The sequence below is a fragment of the Fusarium venenatum genome (assembly GCF_020744135.1).
Source record: "Fusarium venenatum strain MPI-CAGE-CH-0201 chromosome Unknown EDB82scaffold_3, whole genome shotgun sequence".
Classification (NCBI taxonomy): Eukaryota; Fungi; Ascomycota; class Sordariomycetes; order Hypocreales; family Nectriaceae; genus Fusarium; species Fusarium venenatum.
In genome coordinates, this window is record NW_027072131.1 from 4,275,321 (window position 1) to 4,296,533 (window position 21,213).

General features: G+C 49.2%; 6 protein-coding genes across 6 annotated transcripts; 5 read left to right on the forward strand and 1 right to left on the reverse strand.

Annotated features, from left to right (window-relative positions):
• Positions 1-219: 219 nt before the first annotated feature.
• EDB82DRAFT_464551 (polyketide synthase) lies at positions 220-12,152 on the forward strand (the record flags this gene model as incomplete). Its single annotated transcript, XM_065607893.1, has 4 exons — positions 220-1,057; positions 1,108-5,313; positions 5,836-7,655; positions 7,703-12,152. The coding sequence occupies 4 exons, from the start codon at positions 220-222 to the stop codon at positions 12,062-12,064; spliced, it is 11,226 nt and encodes a 3,741-aa protein (XP_065464022.1). The 3' UTR covers positions 12,065-12,152.
• Positions 12,153-12,765: 613 nt separating this feature from the next.
• On the forward strand, positions 12,766-13,355 carry EDB82DRAFT_527196 (uncharacterized protein; the record flags this gene model as incomplete). Its single annotated transcript, XM_025727761.1, has 4 exons — positions 12,766-12,901; positions 12,956-13,025; positions 13,076-13,272; positions 13,321-13,355. The coding sequence occupies 4 exons, from the start codon at positions 12,766-12,768 to the stop codon at positions 13,353-13,355; spliced, it is 438 nt and encodes a 145-aa protein (XP_025582196.1).
• A 629-nt stretch (positions 13,356-13,984) lies between these two features.
• Positions 13,985-15,283, forward strand: EDB82DRAFT_431829 (Alpha/Beta hydrolase protein; the record flags this gene model as incomplete). Its single annotated transcript, XM_025727762.2, has 1 exon — positions 13,985-15,283. The coding sequence occupies one exon, from the start codon at positions 13,985-13,987 to the stop codon at positions 15,281-15,283; it is 1,299 nt and encodes a 432-aa protein (XP_025582197.2).
• Positions 15,284-15,990: 707 nt separating this feature from the next.
• On the forward strand, positions 15,991-17,348 carry EDB82DRAFT_477831 (uncharacterized protein; the record flags this gene model as incomplete). The annotated part of the gene is made up of 5 exons (XM_025727763.1): positions 15,991-16,266; positions 16,323-16,397; positions 16,491-16,512; positions 16,673-16,967; positions 17,018-17,348. 5 exons carry the CDS (start codon positions 15,991-15,993, stop codon positions 17,346-17,348), a joined length of 999 nt encoding a protein of 332 aa, XP_025582198.1.
• Positions 17,349-18,252: 904 nt separating this feature from the next.
• Positions 18,253-19,182, forward strand: EDB82DRAFT_558708 (uncharacterized protein; the record flags this gene model as incomplete). The annotated part of the gene is made up of 1 exon (XM_025727764.1): positions 18,253-19,182. The coding sequence occupies one exon, from the start codon at positions 18,253-18,255 to the stop codon at positions 19,180-19,182; it is 930 nt and encodes a 309-aa protein (XP_025582199.1).
• A 335-nt stretch (positions 19,183-19,517) lies between these two features.
• On the reverse strand, positions 19,518-20,856 carry EDB82DRAFT_464555 (pectin lyase fold/virulence factor). The gene is made up of 4 exons (XM_025727765.2): positions 20,281-20,856; positions 19,958-20,224; positions 19,768-19,906; positions 19,518-19,715 (listed from the first exon to the last, which is right to left on the reverse strand). The coding sequence occupies exons 1-4, from the start codon at positions 20,743-20,745 to the stop codon at positions 19,576-19,578; spliced, it is 1,011 nt and encodes a 336-aa protein (XP_025582200.1). The 5' UTR covers positions 20,746-20,856; the 3' UTR covers positions 19,518-19,575.
• Positions 20,857-21,213: the final 357 nt, after the last annotated feature.

Sequence of the window (21,213 nt, forward strand, 5' to 3'; positions counted from 1 at the left end):
ACCCCTGTCTGACTCAAAAAGTCCACAAAAATACGGAACGAAGAATACGTACTGTCAAAGTTGCTGATTGGTGGTAGTCGGTGATGATTCGAATTACACTTATACGATCGAGCCTGGAGTCAATCATCAGAGAAGATCTTTAGCATCTATCGTTATCCTTCTATTCAACATTCAGTGAAGACTATCTTCAACATTTTCTGACTATCAGACTCAACCATAATGTCTAGTCAATCTTTCACCAAAGAACCCATCGCCATTATTGGCACTTCCTGTCGCTTTCCAGGCAGCGCCAACACTCCCTCCAAACTATGGGATCTTCTCATTGAGAAGAGAGACGTTCAATCACACATCCCTCCTGAACGTTTCAACGTTGATACTTTTTACAGCAGCAATGGAGACAAAAATGGATGCACCGACGTAAAGAAGGCGTATCTATTGTCCGAGGATATTCGTTTGTTCGATGCCTCATTCTTCAAGATTAATCCTCGTGAGGCTGAGGCCATGGACCCTCAGCAGAGGCTCCTGCTTGAAGCTGTATACGAGGCAACAGAGACAGCTGGACTGCCAATGGAGGATCTGAAAGGATCTGACACTGCTGTCTACGTTGGATGCATGACCGGAGATTACCATGAGATGCTCATGCGTGATCCTCAGGATATGCCCAAGTACATGGCCACTGGCACAGCCCGCAGCATTCTCTCCAACCGAATTTCTTACCTCTTCGACTGGAAGGGTCCTTCGATGACTATCGATACAGCCTGTTCTTCCAGTCTTGTCGCGGTCTATGATGCAGTCACGGCCCTTCGTAACGGAGTCTCTCGCATCGCCTGTGCAGGAGGTGTCAACCTTATTCTCGGTCCTGAAATGATGATTTCAGAATCCAAACTGCACATGCTTTCCCCGACAGGCCGAAGCAAGATGTGGGATGCATCAGCCAATGGATACGCTCGAGGTGAGGGTGTAGCAGCCCTCATGATGAAGACCTTGTCGCAGGCCTTGGCTGATGGCGACCATATTGAGGGGATCATCCGAGAAATCGGAGTAAACTCGGACGGACGTGAGTAGTCTGACCATGAAGATCCTAAGACAAGACTAACCGCTTTCCAGGCACCAATGGGATTACCCTTCCCAGCCCTGATGCCCAAAAGGCACTTATCAGGCAAACCTACAGAAATGCTGGTCTTGACGTCTTCAAAGATCGATGTCAGTTCTTTGAGGCTCATGGAACCGGTACTCCTGCAGGAGACCCTCTTGAAGCTCGTGCAATCCACGAAGCCTTCTTCAGCAGTGGCGATATCGTCAATGAGCCCATGTATGTCGGATCTGTCAAGACAGCCATTGGCCATCTTGAGGGATGCGCCGGTCTTGCAGGTATGATCAAAGCTCTTGAAGCCGTCAAGAGAGGCATCATCCCACCAAACCAGCTCTTTGAGAACTTAAACCCAGCTGTCAAGCCCTATACGTCTAACCTGAAGCTTCCCGTTGTGTCACAGCCGTGGCCCAAATTGGCTGTGGGGTCTTCCAGACGAGCCAGTGTCAACTCCTTCGGATTTGGTGGTACAAATGTTCATGCTATCGTCGAGAATTACGACAATGAATCTTCACAAACATCATTCAATGATGTTATCTCTACTCCCCTCGTTCTGTCAGCGAACAGTGACGTTTCACTACGTGCTCAGATCTCTCAACTTTCTCAGGTCCTTGAGAATGCGGAAAGCCACCAAGTTGAGAGTATTTTATACACCTTGGCCTGCAGACGCTCGCAACTTCCCATCAGAACTTTCTTCTCTGGGTACGACTTGGAGAGTCTAAAAGAGAAATTGAAGAGTGCTACGGTAGAGGATGCCGTTTTGCCAACCGCCAAGCAGGACGTCCCACTAGGTCCAACTCCGCGTATCTTGGGTATCTTCACCGGCCAAGGTGCTCAGTGGCCTACCATGGGAAGGGAGCTCCTGAAGTCCTCGCCCTTTGCCAGAAGTCTGATGGACATTCTTGAAGAATCTCTAGCCAGTCTACCCGAGCCTCCATCGTGGACGCTTACCGAGCAGATAATGGCCGACAAAGACACCTCCCGCTTAAGCGAAGCTGCCATCTCACAACCTCTTTGCACCGCTGTCCAACTCATGGTTGTCGACCTATTGCGTAAAGCTGGTATTGACTTTGATTGTGTCATTGGTCACTCCTCTGGCGAGATTAGTGCTGCTTATGCTGCTGGATTCCTTTCTCTCCATGACGCTATCAGGGTCGCATACTTCCGTGGTGTCTGTGCGAAGATTGCCGGTGGAGCCAATGGGGCTCCAGGATCTATGATGGCTGTCGGTCTTTCTTATGAGGAAGCTTCGATCTTCTGCGAAGAGAACTTCCCCGGGCTCGTTGACGTGGCTGCCAGTAACGCCCCGGCTAGCACCACACTCTCGGGAGACAAGGCAAGCATCGAGGAGGCCAAGGTGCTGTTGGATCAACAAGGCACATTTGCTCGTGTTCTTCGGGTTGACACTGCCTACCATTCTCACCACATGCACCCTTGTGCTGAGCCATACCTTGATCTGCTTCAGACTGCGAAGGTCAAAGCCCTCCCTGGCAATGACTCTTGTGAGTGGTACTCAAGTGTACTGGGTGAGCGTATCGATGCCTCGCTTCACGGTGAAGCATTGGCTGGTGAGTACTGGGTTGAGAACATGATCAACCCTGTCCTCTTCTCCATGACTTCAGAACTTGTCGCAGGCGCTGCATTGCCTTGCCATGTCGCTCTCGAAGTTGGACCTCATCCTGCGCTCAAGGGCCCTTTCAATCAGACCTACAAACGTGCCACGGGATCTCAACTACCGTACCAGGCTACCTTGTCTCGAAACTTCCATGATGTTGCTGCCTTGAGCGATACTCTCGGCTTTCTCTGGTCTCACCTCGGCAAGAGCTCTGTCGACTTTACTTCCTACGCTCAAGCCTTTTCTACATCCACCAACACAACTCTTACAACGGGTCTTCCTCCTTATCCTTGGGATCACACGCAGTCGTTCTGGAGGGAATCTAGAAAGTCGCTGAAGTATCGGCAACGCACTCACTCACCTCACCCTCTACTGGGTGTGCGATCCGTGGAGGATCCAGGCGATAGCTTGCGATGGCTGAACCATCTACGCCTGGAAGACGTGCCCTGGCTAGATGGCCACAAGGTCGAAGGTCAGGTTGTGTTACCAGCCGCTGCCTATTTGGTCATGGCAATGGAGTCCGCCCGTGCTATCGATGAAACTAAAGAGGTTCAGCTTGTAGAATTGACGGAAGTCCACATTATGAGTGCCATTCAATTGGGTCAGGACTCACAAGCCATTGAGACTGTCTTCAATCTTGAGGTTGGAGATCATCACTCCAGCCATGCGACCGCCACATGGTCGTTGTCCACGCCTTTGCGCGACGGCAACTGGAAATGCAACGCCAAGGGTCAGCTTCGTGTTGAGTTTGGCTCTAGTCGCGGTGTTTCGCTTCTACCTACACGAGTCAAGCCAATCGCGTCTTTGACATCCGTGGATGTTGAGAGGTTCTATAGCTCATTGACAAGCATTGGTCTTGAGTACACCGGCGAGTTTAAGCACCTCGACAGCATTGAGCGACAATTGAGTTTCGCATCAGCTCGCGCACGACAAATCGCTCCCGACTTTTCAGCGATGATCCATCCTGCGCTTTTGGACTCAGCGTTCCAATCCATCTTTGCTGCCTACTGCTGGCCCGACGATGGAAGCCTTCAAGCACCATTTGTCCCCACCTACTTCCGCAGTCTTCGCATTGTCAACACAAGTCAACTGCGACATGGCGATGAGTTGGTTATTGACTCTTTCTTGACCAACACAAATGAGCGCGAGCTTACTGCGGACATGGATGTCTTTGAGGCTAGCAATGACGAGTCTGTGTTGCAACTCGAGGGATTGACTTGTACTTCCCTCCTCCGACCTGGTCCCAGCAATGCGAAAGAGCTCTACACCAAGACCGAATGGGAAGTCGACATCTCCAGTGCAATTGCAAGTGCGGAAACAGAGGAGGCGGACACAGCATCTGACCTTGAACTCGTCGATCTCTGTGAGCGTCTTTCTTACTTTTACCTGCGAGAACTCAACAACGTTGTCGGCCGCGATGAAGTTCCCAAGTTTGATTGGCACTACCAGCGCATCTTTGAGTGGATTGACCACCTCTTCCCTTCTATACAATCTGGTAGCCATCCCACCATCAAGAAGGAGTGGTCGTATGACTCTCGCGATTGGCTCATGCAGCAATCCTCCAAGTTCCCTGGTCGCATCGATCTTCAGCTTATCCAAGCTGTAGGCGAGAACCTTCCTGCTGTCGTCCGCAAGCAGACTACTATGTTGGAACACATGGTCAAGGACGATATGCTAAACCGTATCTACAAGTATGGTCTTGGTTTCGAGAGGGCCAACGTCTACCTTGGTCGAATCTCCCAGCAGGTTGCTCATCGTTATCCCCGAATGAATATCCTGGAGATTGGTGCAGGTACTGGAGGTGCCACGAAAGGCATTCTTGAATCGCTCGGCATTACCTTTGAGAGTTACACATTCACCGATATCTCTACTGGCTTCTTTGAGGCAGCTGCTGAGACCTTTGACCACTGGGCTGCCAAGATGATCTTCAAGCCTCTGAATATCGAGAATGAACCTACAGAGCAAGGCTTCCCAGAGGGACACTACGACTTCATCATCGCGTCCAACGTTCTTCATGCCACCAAATCCCTTGAAGTGACCATGAGAAACACCCGCAAGCTTCTGAAGCCTGGTGGTCAGCTCCTTCTGTTGGAGGTCACAAGTGACATTGTGCGAGTCAAGCTCATGATGTCCGGCCTTTCGGGATGGTGGCTTGGAGGTGACGATGGACGTCGCTATGGACCGACTATCCCTGTGTCTCAGTGGGATTCCTTGTTGAAGCAAACTGGCTTCTCGGGAGTTGACAAGACTGTCAATGACTTTGTGGACGACAAGAAGTACATGACCTCTGTTATGCTGTCGCAGGCTGTCGATGACAGAATGCAGATTTTGAGACAGCCTCTTGCTACTTCTGGGGATTGGCTCTCCTCGCACTCTCTCACCATTGTCGGCGGCAAGTACAAGGACATGTCAACAGAGATGATGAAGCCTCTCGACCAGATCAGCGGGATCCCGGAGAGTATGATCAACTGCTTCGAGAGCTTTGAGCAGCTCGCGTCATCTAATTTCCATGTTCGTTCAGCTTTGGTGCTGGAAGACCTTGACGAGCCCATCCTCAAGAACCTGACTGATGACAAGCTCCGAGGAGTTCAGAGGCTCATCAATGAGTGTCGTCAAGTGCTTTGGGTCTCAAAGGGATGTCAGCGAGAAGATCCCTATGCCAACATGTCTGTTGGCATGTGTCGCAGCTTGGCTTCTGAGTACCCACACATCAATCTGCAGCACGTCGACGTGGAAGGTGATGTCACCGAGCACACTTCATCTTGTCTTATGGAAGCTTTCCTTCAATTGGTGTACCGAGGATCTCTCAAGTCTGAAGACATTGTGTGGTCCATCGAAGCCGAGTTGATCCTCCGGGATGACCAATGGTTCCTTCCCCGCGTCAAGTCTGATCGGGCACTCAATGACCAGCTCAATGCTAGCAAGATGACTCTTCAAACCAAGAAGTCTCTCACTGGCGACACGATTGAGATCCAGCAGCGACGCAGCCAGTTCGTCCTCATGGAGCCAGTTCCCTGCCTTTCTCTTTCCAGCTCTTTATCGCCGATTGACATCACTGTCACACACTCTCTTCTTTACCCGTTCAAGCTTGGCCATAAGTCCTCAGGTTATCTCTGCCATGGCTACACAGATAGCGAACCCAGAACGCGAGTTCTAGCTGTATCTGGAACCAACCGGTCTAGAATCTCTGTCCCTCCATTCTTTGTATGGGATCTTTCTGCCAGCGATGGTGAGCCCTCTAGCCTTCTGCGCAAGGCGGCATTTACCATCGCGGCTGAGAGGGTCTTGGGAGACGTGGAAAGTGGCTCAACCATCCTGGTTCACGAGGCGGATGATTTCATTGGGGCTGCTCTTCGATGGAAGGCCGCAGATCTTGGCCTTCAAGTCGTGCTGACCACGTCCGACTTTAGCAAGGCCAAGTCGGACGATACGACCTTTGTGCACGTTCTAGCACCTGAGCGCGTGATGAGGCAGCTCATTCCCCAAGGCACCAAGATGCTCGTAGATCTCTCTGGTAGAGATTGCGATACTATCGGGTCTCCTTTCAGCAGATTCATCTCTCCTTATGCTAAGGTTGTTCAGCTGCAAGATATGATCGATAGCCAACCCCAAGGCATTGAAGACCCGATTATTCATGGCGTTCGTGACGCGATTCTCTCTACTCTCAACTTGGATGCAGTTGCACCGGTCACTATGATCACCGATTTGGCCAACAAGCCGGTGTCTATCAAGGACTACGCCACTGTGGTTGACTTCTCCACAGACTCTGCGATTCCCGCTGTAATTCAACCTCTTGAGGGTGCTCGCCTCTTCCGATCAGACAAGACTTACCTTCTGATCGGCTTCACTGGAGGTCTTGGAAAGGCTCTCTGTCGATGGATGGTCTCCTGCGGTGTTCGCCATATTGCTTTGACTACTCGTAACGTTGATGCCATCGACAAGGTTTGGCTCGACGAGTTGCGATTGCAGGGAGCCCAAGTCAAGCTGTTCCAAGCTGATGTCGGCGAGAGGGACGCATTGACAAAGGTCTACCAGCAGATTGTCGAGCAGATGCCCCCCATCTGCGGTGCTGCCAATGCTGCCTTACTTCTGTCTGATCGCACTTTCAGCGAGCTCAAGGTCCAGGACTTCATCAAGGTCTTCGGACCAAAGGTCAAGGCCACCCAGAACCTTCATGACCTGCTCAAGGACCAGAAGCTTGACTTCTTCATCATGTTCTCTTCGCTGGCTAGTGTTGTCGGTAACCGTGGTCAGGTCAATTATGCTGCCTCGAACCTATTCATGAGCGCAATCGCCGAACAGCGTCGTGCTCAAGGCCTTGCTGCCTCTGTGATGCATATCGGCATGGTTCTCGGTGTTGGCTATGTGTCTTCAACGGGCGCATATGAGGCTACTCTGCGAAGCTCTAACTACATGGCTATTTCCGAGACTGACCTCCGCAACATGTTTTCCCAAGCCATTCTAGCTGGTCAGCCGGATTCCGCCCGTGGCCCTGAGCTCATCACTGGTCTCAATCGATACAGTCTCGAACCCGATGCCCAGAAGTACTTTTGGCGGGACAACATGCGCTTCTCTCACCACACTCTCGAGGAGGAACGTCAAGAGCGTTCTTCCTCGACCAAGGTGTCCATGTCTCAACGCCTTGAGGAAGCCAAGGACGCTGCCGAGATCTTGTCAATTGTTGAGGAGGAGTTTTGCACCAAGCTCGAGCGGATGCTTCAGGCCGAGGCGGGGTCCATCAAGACGTCTCAGTCTCTCTTAGGTCTGGGCGTCGATTCTCTCATCGCAGCTGAGATCCGATCGTGGTTCTTCAAAGAGCTCGATATTGACACTCCAGTCCTGGAGATTCTCAATACTGCTTCTATCTCAGAGCTTTGCTCTACAGCTGTCTCTAACCTGCCGTCTGTTTCTGGACAGCCCATTGAGTCCAAGACGGAGGTGACAAAAGAGGTAAGATCATCCACCATCATCGTTTTAAACATTTCTGACTTCCTTAGGCTATCAAGTCCCTCGATACCGTCCACGCTTCCACGACGGTCTCCTCAGCACTGCCCACTGAGCATGAGCCTTTCACCCGACCCAATTCCACTCAGGTCACCACGAGTGAGGCTGACTCTGAGGAGAAGGCTTTGTTTAAGCCTACTGTCATCCGAAGTGGTCCTCTGTCTTTCGCCCAAGAACGTCTCTGGTTCCTCCAGCAATTCTTGCAGGATACCACAACTTACAATGTCACCATGCACTACCGCATCAATGGCCCTCTGCGCTTGAAGGACCTGGGTGAGGCTTTCCAACAGGTCATCCAGCGCCACGAGACTCTTCGAGCGGCTTTCTTCATCGACAAAGAGACCGACCTACCCAGACAGGCTGTGCTCAGGCATTCGCCTTTCAGCCTAGACGTTAAGCACAATACCACCGCCAAGGCTGAACATGAGCGTATGCAGAAGACGACTTATGATCTCGAGAAGGGTGACGTGGTAAGAGTCGTCATTATTCCCAATTCGGACGACGAACACGACCTCATCTTTGGCTTCCATCACATTGCGCTCGACGGTTTCAGTGCACAGATCATGGTACGGGACTTGGCCATGGCTTACTCTGGGCAGACACTCAAGCCCAAGGAGCTTGGCTACCTCGACTTTGCTATCGCTCAGAAGGCAGCCAAGCTCCCAATCGTCATAATTGACTATTGGAAAGCTGAGTTTGAGGATCTACCGCCGACTCTACCCGTGTTCGACTTTGCAGAGACCAAGATGCGCATTACACTAACTGACTACACCACACGAGCGTTTGAGAGGACTCTTTCTGCTGAGGCAGGCGCCAAGACGAAGGCCGCTGCCAGAGATCTCGGAGTGACTCCCTTTCACATCCATCTCGCGGCTCTTCAAGTTGTCCTTTCCGATCTCGCTTCTACCAATGATGTCTGCATTGGTATCACCGACGCCAACAAGAATGATACTGCTTTTATGGATGCAGTCGGATTCTTTGTCAATCTGTTGCCCTTGCGTCTTCAGTCACGAGCATCGCAGACACTAGCTGGATTGGCCTGTGACGCGAAGACTAAGGCCAACCAAGCCCTTGCGCGATCTCAGATCCCCTTCGATGTCCTTCTTGACGAACTCAAGCTTCCCCGATCCACAATGCACAGTCCTCTGTTCCAAGTTGTCCTCAACTTCAAGATGGGTTCCACACAAAAGGTACCCCTCGCAGACTGTCAGGCACAGCTTGTCACTTTCAGGGACGCGAATAATCCGTACGATCTGACATTCGACGTCGAGACTTACAATGATGGATCTACCTCTATTATTGTCAAGACTCAAGAGTACCTCTACACTCAGAGTGAGCTTGGCTTCATTCTCGATCGGTACACGGATGTCCTATCTCTCTTTGCCAGTGAATCTTCGCAGACTCTCGGTCAGGCTTGCAAGCCTTCCACCTCCCAGATCCAAAAGGCTCTGAGCCTCGGAAAGGGTGAGAGGATTCCATCTCCTCGCTTTGAGACGCTGTCTCACTACTTTGATGATTGGGTTGAGAAGCAGCCCGACGCTACTGCACTCAAGACCGATGGCGGCAAGACCTTGACCTATCGTCAATTGAAGGGATTGGTTGACCAGATTGCGGCTATCTTGGTCGAAGGTGGCGTCACCCCGGGCTCCAAGGTTGGTGTTTACTGTGAGCCAAGCTTGTACATCTTCGCTCTACTTATGGCCATCTCTGAGATCGGTGGTGTCTACGTGCCACTTGATGCTCAGAACCCGATCAAGCGTCTTCAGCTCATCGTCAACGACTGTCAGCCTGAAGTTGTTGTCGTTGACGACTCGACCAAAGACGCAGCACTTGAACTAGATACAGCTGCCAAATTCATCAACATCTATGCGATTGATCCGACTTCTTCGGACACACCCGAGATTGAGAACCGTGCTCAAGGTTCAGGTATGGGTTACATCTACTACACCAGTGGAACAACTGGCGTGCCCAAGGGTGTCGCACTCACTCACACCAACTTGGTACATCACATCGAGAGTTTTATCCACTACACCAGCTTGAGGAGATGCACCATGCTTCAACAAGCTCCTCTTGGCTTCGACATGTCGCTCACCCAGATGTCACTTGTTACCATGCTTGGAGGAACTCTAATTGTTGCTTCAAGTGAGACTCGCAAAGACCCATTGCAGATCGCCCAATTGATGCTCGCCGAGAAGGTCACGCACACTTTCATGACACCTACGCTGGCTTTGGCAGTGATTCATCATGGGTATGAGTATCTGAGCAAGTGTGTCGATTGGGAGTTTGCCTTGCTCTCTGGTGAAGCAGTCCGCGCTCATGTCCCTCCCGAGTTCAAGCGCCTTGGGCTCAAGAACCTCAGTCTGCACGATGGCTATGGACCCACCGAGATTACAATCATCAGTAGTTGTGGGCTAAACGAGCTTAGCGACAACACCCCTCATGATACACGAAACCCAAGCATTGGTCTCGCTCTTCCCAATTATTCTTGCTATATCTTGGATGAGAATATGCAACCTGCCCGACCGGGGTTCGCCGGCGAGTTGGTCGTTGGTGGTTGCGGTATCGCCATTGGATACCTGAACAGGGAGGATCTTACCCAAGCCAGGTTCCTTCGTGATCCATTTGCTTCGCCCGAGGATATCTCTCGTGGCTGGACTCGCATGTACCGCACTGGTGACAAGGCAAGGTTCCTTCCTGATGGACGCATTGCTTTCCTTGGCCGTATCGCTGGTGATTCTCAGATCAAGCTTCGAGGGTTCCGTATCGAGCTCGAAGATGTCGCCAACACCATCGTCAAAGCCTCGAAAGGTGTCATTCCCGAAGCGGCAGTATCATTGAGACAGGGTGAGAATGGTGATGGAGACAGCGCTTTCCTAGTTGCTTTCGCCATCATTTCCGAGGCCCACTGTCCTTCAGACATCAAGGCCTACCTCAAGCAACTACTCAAGGAGTTGTCTCTTCCTCGATACATGATACCCGCTAGGATTGTCCCCACAGACAAGCTGCCCATGAACGCCTCTGGAAAGCTGGATCAGCGCGCGCTCGATGCTCTTCCCGTACCTCTTGATGATGATGCCATTGCGGAACCACTCTCTGAGACTCAAGAGAGACTCAAGTTAGGATGGCTCAAAGCCTTGCCACCTGTAGCCGCAGACGCTACTATTGGACCCGATACCGACTTTTTTTCTGCTGGCGGTAACTCCCTCCGCATTGTTACGCTGCGAGAGTACATCTCTCGTGAGTTTGGTGTCATTGTTTCTGTGTTCGATCTCTTCCAGGCAAGCACGCTAAGCGAGATGGCTGCCAAGATCGATGGGTCCTCTGAGATCATCGATACAAAGCCCATTGACTGGGTCAAAGAAACCTGCATGGACTCAACAGTTTCAATCATGGAGTCACCAGTATCTCCGAAGTCAGACGAATTACAGGTCGCTCTAACTGGATCCACTGGTTTCTTGGGTCTCTCTATCCTCAAGTCCCTTCTCGCCGACAAGCATGTAGCCCAGGTGCACTGTCTTGCTATTCGTCCCTCAGCGAAACTAGACCCTATCTTCTCGTCCCCGCGAGTCGCATGCTACCAGGGTGACCTATCTCTCCCTTGCCTGGGATTGTCTGAGGAACAATTCGACACACTTGCCCAGTCTGTCGATCGCATAATCCACAATGGTGCTGATGTTTCATTCCTCAAGACATACCAGTCCCTTCAACGTCCCAACGTCGAGGCAACGCGGGAACTTGTACGCATGGCAGCCCAACGAGGAATTCCTTTCCATTTCGTTTCTACTGGTGGTGTTGTCAACCTTACTGGACAGAACGGCCTCGCAGAGGTTTCTGTTTCCGACTTCAAGCCACCTGTTGATGGATCATACGGTTATGTCGCTTCAAAGTGGGCTTCAGAACACATTTTGGAGTCTTATGCAAAGCAGGGTCTTCCTGTCGTTATCCACCGTCCAGCCAACATCACGGGAACTAATGCGCCAACCCATGACTTGATGCAGAACATTTTCCGCTACTCGGCTGAGACAAGCTCTCTCCCAGAACTGTCAGGCTGGAAGGGCTATTTTGACTTTGTTCCTGTTGAGAACGTGGCTGCGGGCATTGTCACCTCAGTTAGGGAGACTGGAGAGGATAAGCTGGTTTACCGTCACCACTGCGGTACGAAGAAAATTGCTGTCGATGATCTGAAAGATTATTTTGAGAAGCAGCAGGGCAAAGCAATGGATACAGTCAGCGTGGAGGAGTGGCTGGATCGTGCTAAAAATGCCGGTCTTGATCCTTTGACTGGTACTTTAGTGCAGAGGACGCTAAGCCAAGGCAAGGGTATTGTCCCCTGGCTTCGGACAGGTAGTTCATAGATATTTTTATTCTTGGTACTAGCTTGAGGCTTGGTAGTTTAGGTTTATCGATTAGTTCGTCACTACATATTTGTTCCGTTTAGATTATGATCAATTCTCCTTTGTCTTTGTCGCCAGACCAGATGCATGTGTCGTCTGATGTTAGTATTCTAGTGCTTGTGTAGGGTTTACATCAATCAGTACTAAGACCAGGTCAATTTGTCTTCCTTCACATCTAACATTGACGATATCGATCATCATCCAGATTCACTTTTAACTAGTATAACTACAGGCTTATTGTATCACTTAATAAGCAGCGAAGGAATTCGAGTTGATTTACGAGGTCAATGGCGAACTTCATCGTTCAATGGTAAGCAGTGAATTTTCCTTCGAAGGATCATAGTAGCGGCATTTAGTACCAACCTGCCTAGTTGAATTATCGCCGTGACTATGCAACCTCACTAGGTGCGGCACAGCGATGAAAACACAAAGTGAGAGGAGGCTGTGCCATTCTAGACCACAGCTCCTTAGTACAGACACGGAGCTCATCCATTTTCCTTCGGACCCCAATGTAAGCCAGCAGCATGATATTCTCTCGAGCCCGAGATGCATATAAAAGCTATATCGATTCCGTCGCCATTTGGTCCCACAAACTTACTCTACTATCCAGTTCACTAGACAGGGTATTTTTTTTGCAATATCACTTTGATCCTACTACAAAAATGCAAATGAACTTACTCAAAATCGCTTTCTTTGCCTCCGTGGCTTCAGCTCAACAAGTGAAATTCACTTTGTACGAGCATTCCAATTTTGGTGGAGCGTCTCATTCCGAGACCAAAAATCTCGGCAGCGATTGCTGTATGTGACACTACATCTCGAATATGGAAGCGTCTGAAGCTAATAACAACATAGGGAACCTCAATGGCAAAGGAGACACAGCAAGCTCTGTAAAGAACTTGGGAACGTGCACTACGTTCTTCCGGTAAGGCTATGTCAACTGTATCTCCAGATGCTTTACTCACTCGGCAATAGTGAACGCGACTGTCAGGGTGCAAACTGGCAACAGGTTGGTGATGCAGCCACTGTGCCGGACTTCCTCAATGATCACATCTGGTCATTCCGCAACCAATGCTGTGATGGCGGCGCAAGGGCCAGATGCAACCTGGCTTGTGGAACTTCTTGCGTCGCTGCAGGACCACAAGGCATTGAAGCTTGTCTCGACGGATGCAGTAAGTTTTTTGTACCTTGGCATTTGTCGTCGACGCTAATCTGTATAGTTGGTGGGTGCTCTCGCGCCTATGACTGTGCTTAAGACCGAGGGCTCATGTCTTGCAATCGTTTTGTTGGGTCCGACTGAGTACGACTCACAAGTCCATTCCAGCTTATCCTCCTTTAAATTCTTGTATATAGAAATAGAGATCCCTACGTTTCATGCCATTGGGCTTTCCCGCTAGACTCTTTCGTAAGCCGTAGTAGGTTTCATAAGCTGTCCACATAAGTAATCAAGGTAACCAATACCATGTATCATCAGGACGCGGAATATCCTTGCGACACCTGCATACAGTATGACCGGATATGTCAGCCTTATCTTGGCATCAGTTAAGGTTGTCCGAATGAATTGAATGCTGACAGTCACACACTTTGAGCCCACGACAGCACGCAGGCTGTGTCGGAAAATTCTTTCCAAATGTGGTTAGACTTTGCGACGCCTACAGCAGATGGAATTTCAGAACACGATCGTCGTATCCGATGACGACGTCTACTTCTAATCGTACCAACATGTCATACGCCGATGAAATGTTCAACAAGTTCAGAGATGAGAGCGGAAGGTGTTTTGCTGTATGGGCTGTAGAGTATATAAATATCGAGACACTCCCACCCAAGAAGCTAATCATAAACAACATCGAATTACCAATATTCCTCATTAAGCATCATTTCAGAATGAAATCAACCTTCTTCCTCACTTTTTGTGCGGGTTATGGCCTTGCCAAAGCAGCAGATAACAGTAGTACCAAAAGCCCCATTCTCCATCTTAATGAAGATGATAATTTCCACTTTGACATTCTCACTGGTTTGGGTCAGGCCCATAACGACGGCGCAGACATCAATCCCGTTCTTTCTGTTGCAAAGGACATTATCCCAGGCGACTTTGAAAGCTACAGTAAAGCCTGGTTCGAGCTTGCCAATATGACCAAGGCTCAGGTCCTCGATCCCGAAATCGCTTATGACCCTCTCAACGTGAGGGCTACGTGGTTCTCCATTGCCAATTATTTTCGTCGAGCCGATGTGTATAATCGGGCTGACTGGGATGACCCACGTATCAACGACTACTGGGGTGAGCAGCGGTTTGCTTTTGACAAAGCTATCGCTGCATTGCCTGTTCCGGGTGAAAGAGTCGAACTTCCCTCTGATTCCTTCAACATCTCGGGGATCTGGTACTCGCAGCCTCAAGCAAATAACAGTACGATGAAGCACCCCACACTTATCCTTACTCAAGGCTTTGATGCTGCCCAAGAGGATCTTTACTCTACCATTGTCGCTCCTGGACTTGCCCGTGGCTACAACATCTTTTCATTTGAAGGTCCTGGTCAGCCAACTCCCCGCAGAGAGCAGGGTGTGGGATTCATTCCTGACTGGGAACGCACTGTAACACCTGCAGTAGACTACCTTCTCACAGAGAAGGCCGCTTTCGTTGACCCCAAGAAGCTGTCACTGTATGGTCATTCCTTTGGCGGTTATCTTGCGGCTCGTGCAGCTGTCTTCGAACCGCGTCTTTCTGCACTGATGCTCAACGGTGGAGTCCTGGATGGATATGAGGCATACACCAACTTTCTTCCTCCAAAACTACTCAAGATACTCGAGTCTGGTCAGAAAGAAGCTTTTGATAAGGCTATGGACGACTTGCTACATGACCCAGATGCATCCACCGATCTCAAATGGGGTATGCTTCAGGCCAAGTGGGCTTTCAAGACCGAGTCAATCTACGATTTTTTCCAAATGACAAAAGAGTATACTCTGAAGGGTGGCTTGTTGGATCGTATCAAGATCCCTGTCTGGCTTGCCGACGGCGAATACGAAACTCTTATGGCGGGCCAGTCTCAACTCGTCAAGGACAAGCTGGGAGACAACGCGGAACTGCATTTCTTCAACGGTACTGCTGGATTCCACTGTCAGACTGGAGCCACTCAAGAACTAGCCAGAGTTCTGTTCGCTTGGTTGGATAAAGTCTTGGACTCTTGATTGACAGTCAAGCAGACATAGCACGACAATCAGGTCGCCGTGCATACATTTGTTTTCAATAATTCGTCCATCTTGGTAGTCAAGTTGTGGCGTTTCTTTATCTTTGTCGCCTGACATCGATTAAATGAGGGGGTTCGGTTTTGGGCATTCCAATTGGTTCTGGGCATGTTTGTTTGTCGCTGGCTTTTACAAACTTTGGCCGTTCGATGTTGGTGAAATCACGCAGAGCTCATTGTGGAAACTCGCTCTTTGCAAATTTCGTTCATCGTCCTGGCGATCGACAAATCACTCGTTTAGTTTATTTAGCTTAATTTTGAATTTGGTTTCCGAGACCTCAGAACTACGCTTTGCGTTCTATTTGTGAGATATGTGTACGTCGTTTCTGTTTGACGCTCCCGCTTCTAGTAACATAGCTATCCTGAAGTATCTTTAAATGGTGTTCCTGCTCTAACACTTGGCTAGTGTATGACCCCCAGTTGGTACAATGCATCACTACACACAGATACTAGAGATCCTTGCATGTTATTAAATCACTGCCTTTCGTTGCCGGCAAGAGAAGGACTTCCTTAGTGCCACTGACTACCTTCAGTATCTGAAGGACTACTGTTCCCACTTCAATCTTTGGCCCCATATCAACTTTGGGGTGGAGACCCGACGTGTAACATCTCCTTCATCGAAGGCCTATATGCTTCCGTGTGCAGGCAAAGATGGCAAAGTTTTCACATGGGGGTGTGATGCTGTCTGTTGCAGTGTGCTCAGGGCTGCATAGGGAGCCAAACCTACCTGTCATCCCAGGTCTTCACCATGTTCCTGAAGCCATCCATTCATCCAATTTCAAGACGAAAAGCCAATTTGGGACCAACAAGACCGTTATGGTCATTGGATCGGGTGAGACTGGTGCTGATATAGCTTATCTCGCTGTCAACTCCCCAACGAAGCAGGTTCTCATGTGTCATAACGATGGCTTTCACTTTGCACCGAAGGTATTTGCGCCAAACATCAATCTTCAAGAATTCCAGTGCTAATGATGATTCAACAGCGAAATCCTGGGCCGGTTCTGCTCCCCATCCTTGGTAGGAAACCTGATCCCAACGAACCAGGTATCCCCATCGACGTAAGTCGAGCAAATTTATTCGACACAACTTATGTCCATCCCTTCCTCCGTAATAGCATGATACTATGGGACTATTACAATTACTACATCAAGTCACTGCTCTGGATCTGCTCCGGTACGAAGTTTGGTATGGACCAGTGGATTGGAGAGATCAGCAAGACCCGTCATCATCCCTCCAAGATTATGTTACTCCTTCTATCCCGACTGAATGTGGTTCAAACTCATTGATTCTGCAGTCTTTTTCAACAAGTCGATAAAAGTCTGTCCATATCTAGGTCTTCCATATCGTCCCAAACAGCCAGGTCCAAATCTATGGCTCTATTCTCTACGATCTGCAATCGTGCAGACCCCAGTTCCTGATACGCATGGAAAACAGGTGGATCTTGCACCTTTACCCAAGAAGATCAACAAAGATGGAATAGTTGAGTTTTATGATAACGGGAAACCAGAGTATGGGCGGCTCAAGTGTCAAGCCATTCGACCTGATATGATTGTTCTTTGCACCGGCTACAAACAAACATTTACTTTTCTTCGAGAGTCACTCCAAGGCGACAAGAAACACCCTTTGTCGTTTGTACGTGGAATTTGGGAGGATAGTCGACCAGAACTTGGCTTTATAGGCTTCATGAGGCCATCCCGCCCTTGGCAGAGATGCAGGCCCAGCTATGGGTGCTAAATCTCGTGTCACCTCACAAAGTCGCTCAACTTAAAGCAGCACATGAGAGACACTACAAGCTTCACACAAAGTTGACTAATCGTGTTACGTATGGGGTTGATCATGAAAGCTATGTCTACCAGCTGGCCTTGGACATGAACTCTACTCCTGGATTTGTCGATATTCTGCAACGAGAATCGCTCACCAACCTCGCGACAAAATTCCACCTTTTGGTCATATGGGCTCTCGGCGCCCATTTCAATACCAAGTTTCGCCTCATTGGACCGTGGGCGTAGGAGGGAGCAGAAAAACTTCTGGTATCTAACGAGTTTTGGCAGACCATTACAAGACGACCGATATTGTTTGGTAAGTCCCTACCAACTTCTGGCGCCACAGGACTAACAATTTAGGGCATGTCCTTGTCTCGTTAGTACCAATGGCAATTTTTGGTCCTCTAAGCATGATGTACTATCTCTTCTATTCTGTTCTTGGATTCCTCAATTAAGTCTCACGGTAGACAAAGGACGTCGGATCACATCTTGCTATATATCAGGTACTCTGTCTCCGGTCAGATGGAATTGCAGCATTTTGTTCATTTAGGCACCAATGTCCGGAATCATACGCTTCTGCCTAGCAGTGGACCAGTTGGAACCAGAAAAGCTTGGTCGCACGAGAACCGCAGAACCAACAGCTTTTACTGTAACGTGTGCACTGTTGGCTACACACTTCGGTTGTTATCTCACCCATTCCCAGACAATTTGGAATAAGGTCAACAGAACAAAAAGTCTTGTGCCAGATGATACCTTCTGTATTTCGAAATCTCATATTGCGTAGATGTCGAATGGAAATTGTCTCATTGTGTACTTGGCAAAGACTTACTGGTAAACCTGCAAGATCATCGAGAAGAAGGGCGTGATTCAATTAATGTCAATGCGTGAAAACTTGCCCTCCAATTGGCTTATACGCCATTTACTATGGATATATTCATCTAGTCGAGACATGGATTCGTCAACGTGTTGGCTCTCACCAACACCAAGGGACATGACTTGTTTGTAATGATGCCTCAGGCGACGTACTAGAACAACTTATAAGCGGCATGTTCTGCACCTTTTTTACAGAAACATCGCTCATAATCACCATATCATTTCTTTTCTTACACAATCACAACAGGCTTCGACCAAAATCCCTCGGCTTGGAAAGATGACTTCACGCGGGCCGAAGCCACCTATATTTCTACCTCCACCCGACCCAACCCTTCAAACCCGTCCAGTGCCGCGCGAACGACACTTTGCCGTGAGGTCTTTTGGTCCAGGAAGTCTTCCTGTAACTCAACAGAATTTCCTGTCCATTGACGAATTGAAAAAACTGTCAGTAGATGCCAGTGCCAGTAGAAAGAAGTGGGGAAATGTCCCTGAGGACCTCTACAAACTGCTTATGAGTGAGAGCAACATGAGCAGGATGGATTGGCGTGAAGATGGTCTCGTTACTGGTGAGCCGACTTGGGGTCCTGTCATCGTCGTTACTGCGTACTCCGAGAAGGCTAGCGAAAATCTGGACCAAGCTATTACAAACCTCGTCGAGACTATCCACCGCTATTTCCTTCGTTATCCTGATGCCACATCGTACGCTTCTGAGGCATTCAAACGTCTCGAGCTCAAGGTTCTTGCAGACAAAGACTTATTGGAATATGCCTCCGACGATCGAGTCAGAGAGGAATTCAATGCCTACGTCCGTACTCTGGGGCTCTTTCCCGCCGACTTACGCTGGGAAAAGCAAGCTCAAAAATGGTTCAAAGACAATCTTAACAGACCCTCTGGTCCTCAACGCTACGGTTTCTGTATTGTGCTAGATGAGGAAACAATCGGAAGCCTTGCAGGAATTACTTTCTCTGATGATCTCGACAGGGATAAGAAACTCTTCAAGGGTATTTTTCTTAAATTTGTCGATCGTGATTGGAGATATCCAAAGGAGGGGGATAACAAATATGGGCTTGATCCGACAGTAGCAGAAGTCTATAAAGGGATAGACATGTGTCCTCTTTTTGACTTGCCGTTGATTTGCGCAGAGTACTACTCGTTTGCCGGTCTTGACGAGATGTTTCCACTGCGCGATTATTGGAATTTTCACTAGCATACAATATCATTCGATAGACGGGATGGGGTTCGTCTCACATTTTATACAGTAGGCAAATGTTAAATGTTGTCTCTCATGAGCTATTACATAACTTGGGCCATGGATTTTACTTGAGGCATTGCTAAAGCATTTGCCTTAACTCAAGCTTGAATACAAAGGAATAAATAGCGCCTCTATTTCATGGAACAACCTTGTTCGACTGTTATATGCTACGTCTAGCCCGGAAACGGTACTTATTCTGTGTTTGGTACTGTTGGCAGCGTTCACTTAGACTGTATAACATCTATTCAGCTCGTACCAGGACGATTATCTCTCTTCAATTACGATATAGGGTCCCATATCTAGCTATCTGATCACTGGGCCTCAGTAGACCCGCCCTCGAGGAATCGCCTACAGGATTCTGCCAACACCAGCACCAAGCTTGACGACAGCAGGCACAAGTGGGAGAGGTGTCAACTTGAACTTATAGTCAGCCTTGTAGAAGTTGCCCTTCTGTGTAATGTTGACTCCAGCTTTACCCCAATCGTTCTCTGTTTCATTGTTAATATCCATACTTGATCAAGGGATTGCGTAGATACATACTGGCTCCAAGGTTGGCAAAGCCATCAAGTTCCTCATCACCACAGACACAGGTGTTGGGAGAGTCCATAGGAATGACAAGACCGTAAGTGCTGAGAGCCTCGCTAGTGTTACCTCGGAAAACGTTGCCCTCGACAAGGACCTGCTCATATTAGCTCATCAGTGCAACTTTCTGGGTATTGGGAGATCCTACCTGGTTGTCGGATCGGCTGTGGATAGCCTGGTACAGGAAATCCTCGTAAAGGTTGTTGTAGATGTGCTGGTGTCCGAATCGTCCAGCGGGTCCACGAGTACCCATGTGTCGCCAGTAGTTGTGGTGGTATGTGACGTGAAGGTGGCCGAGGTCGAGGTCGCGGAAGGTAGCATCGTTTCCGACGAGAGAGGACTTCCAGTGGTCGTGGAAGTAGTTCCATGAGACGGTGACGAAGTCAGAGGCTCGGATGATATCGACTTGTCCGTCCTATGCGCATGATTAGCTATCTTTCGAAATCTGATGGTCATCAACTTTGTACTCACATATTTATCTGGGCCGCCATCAATATCGGAAGAGAACTCGTTGTGGTCAACCCAGACGCGGGTGCTGTTGCGGATGGTGATGCAGTCGTTATCAAGAATCTCTGTGATCTTAAGGTTCTGGATGATGACATTGTCACCATTGTAGATATTCAATCCCTTGCCGGTGATGTGAGCGGAGAGGCCAACACCGATGAGTGAAGTGTTGGATCCAATGGCAAGACGAGCGGGCAGCTCGACCTTGCCCTTGAGCCTGACAATCTTGGGCGCATTGCCCTTGACAGCCTCGACAAGTTGCTCAGCAGTCGTAACTGTGACAGTTTTACCACCCTTACCACCAATGGTGACTCCAATGGGGTTGTTCTTTGCGTAACCCTCGACACCCCAAGTAGCAATCTTGAGGTAGTCAGAAGGGAAAGCAACGGTGAGGGTCGCGAAAACGCAGCAAATGGCCGACGACAGCTTCATCTTGGCGGAGGAGAGAAAGACGAGGGAGAGGATGATGGTAAGAGGTGCCAATGGCTCAAAGCTGTGTTTGTACTCATGGTTATATACTCAGAGTCTTTGCGTTGTTTTTCTCTATGTCCATGCATTGAAGCTCATGTCTGGGGTTCTTGGCGAGCTGGAGCTGTAGATTGTTTGGATGAATGCGGGGAATCCCTGCTCCGGACCACTAGATAGCACCAATGATACTGTCTCAGTCCTTGGGGTTGGTGAAATAGAGTATTATAATTGGTGGAAATAGATGTACCGTCTCATTACGGTTAAATTTAGAGGTTGGCTAAGAGCAAGGTCCTTTCCTAATCGGTATGCAAAGTCGGGGTTAACCATTATCGACATCAAATTATTTCCTGGCTGGGAAGACTTGGCAAGTTCTGTTTCTCATGCCTACGAACAATGGGAGATAGTATTGAAGATACAAGTAGTGATAGGATG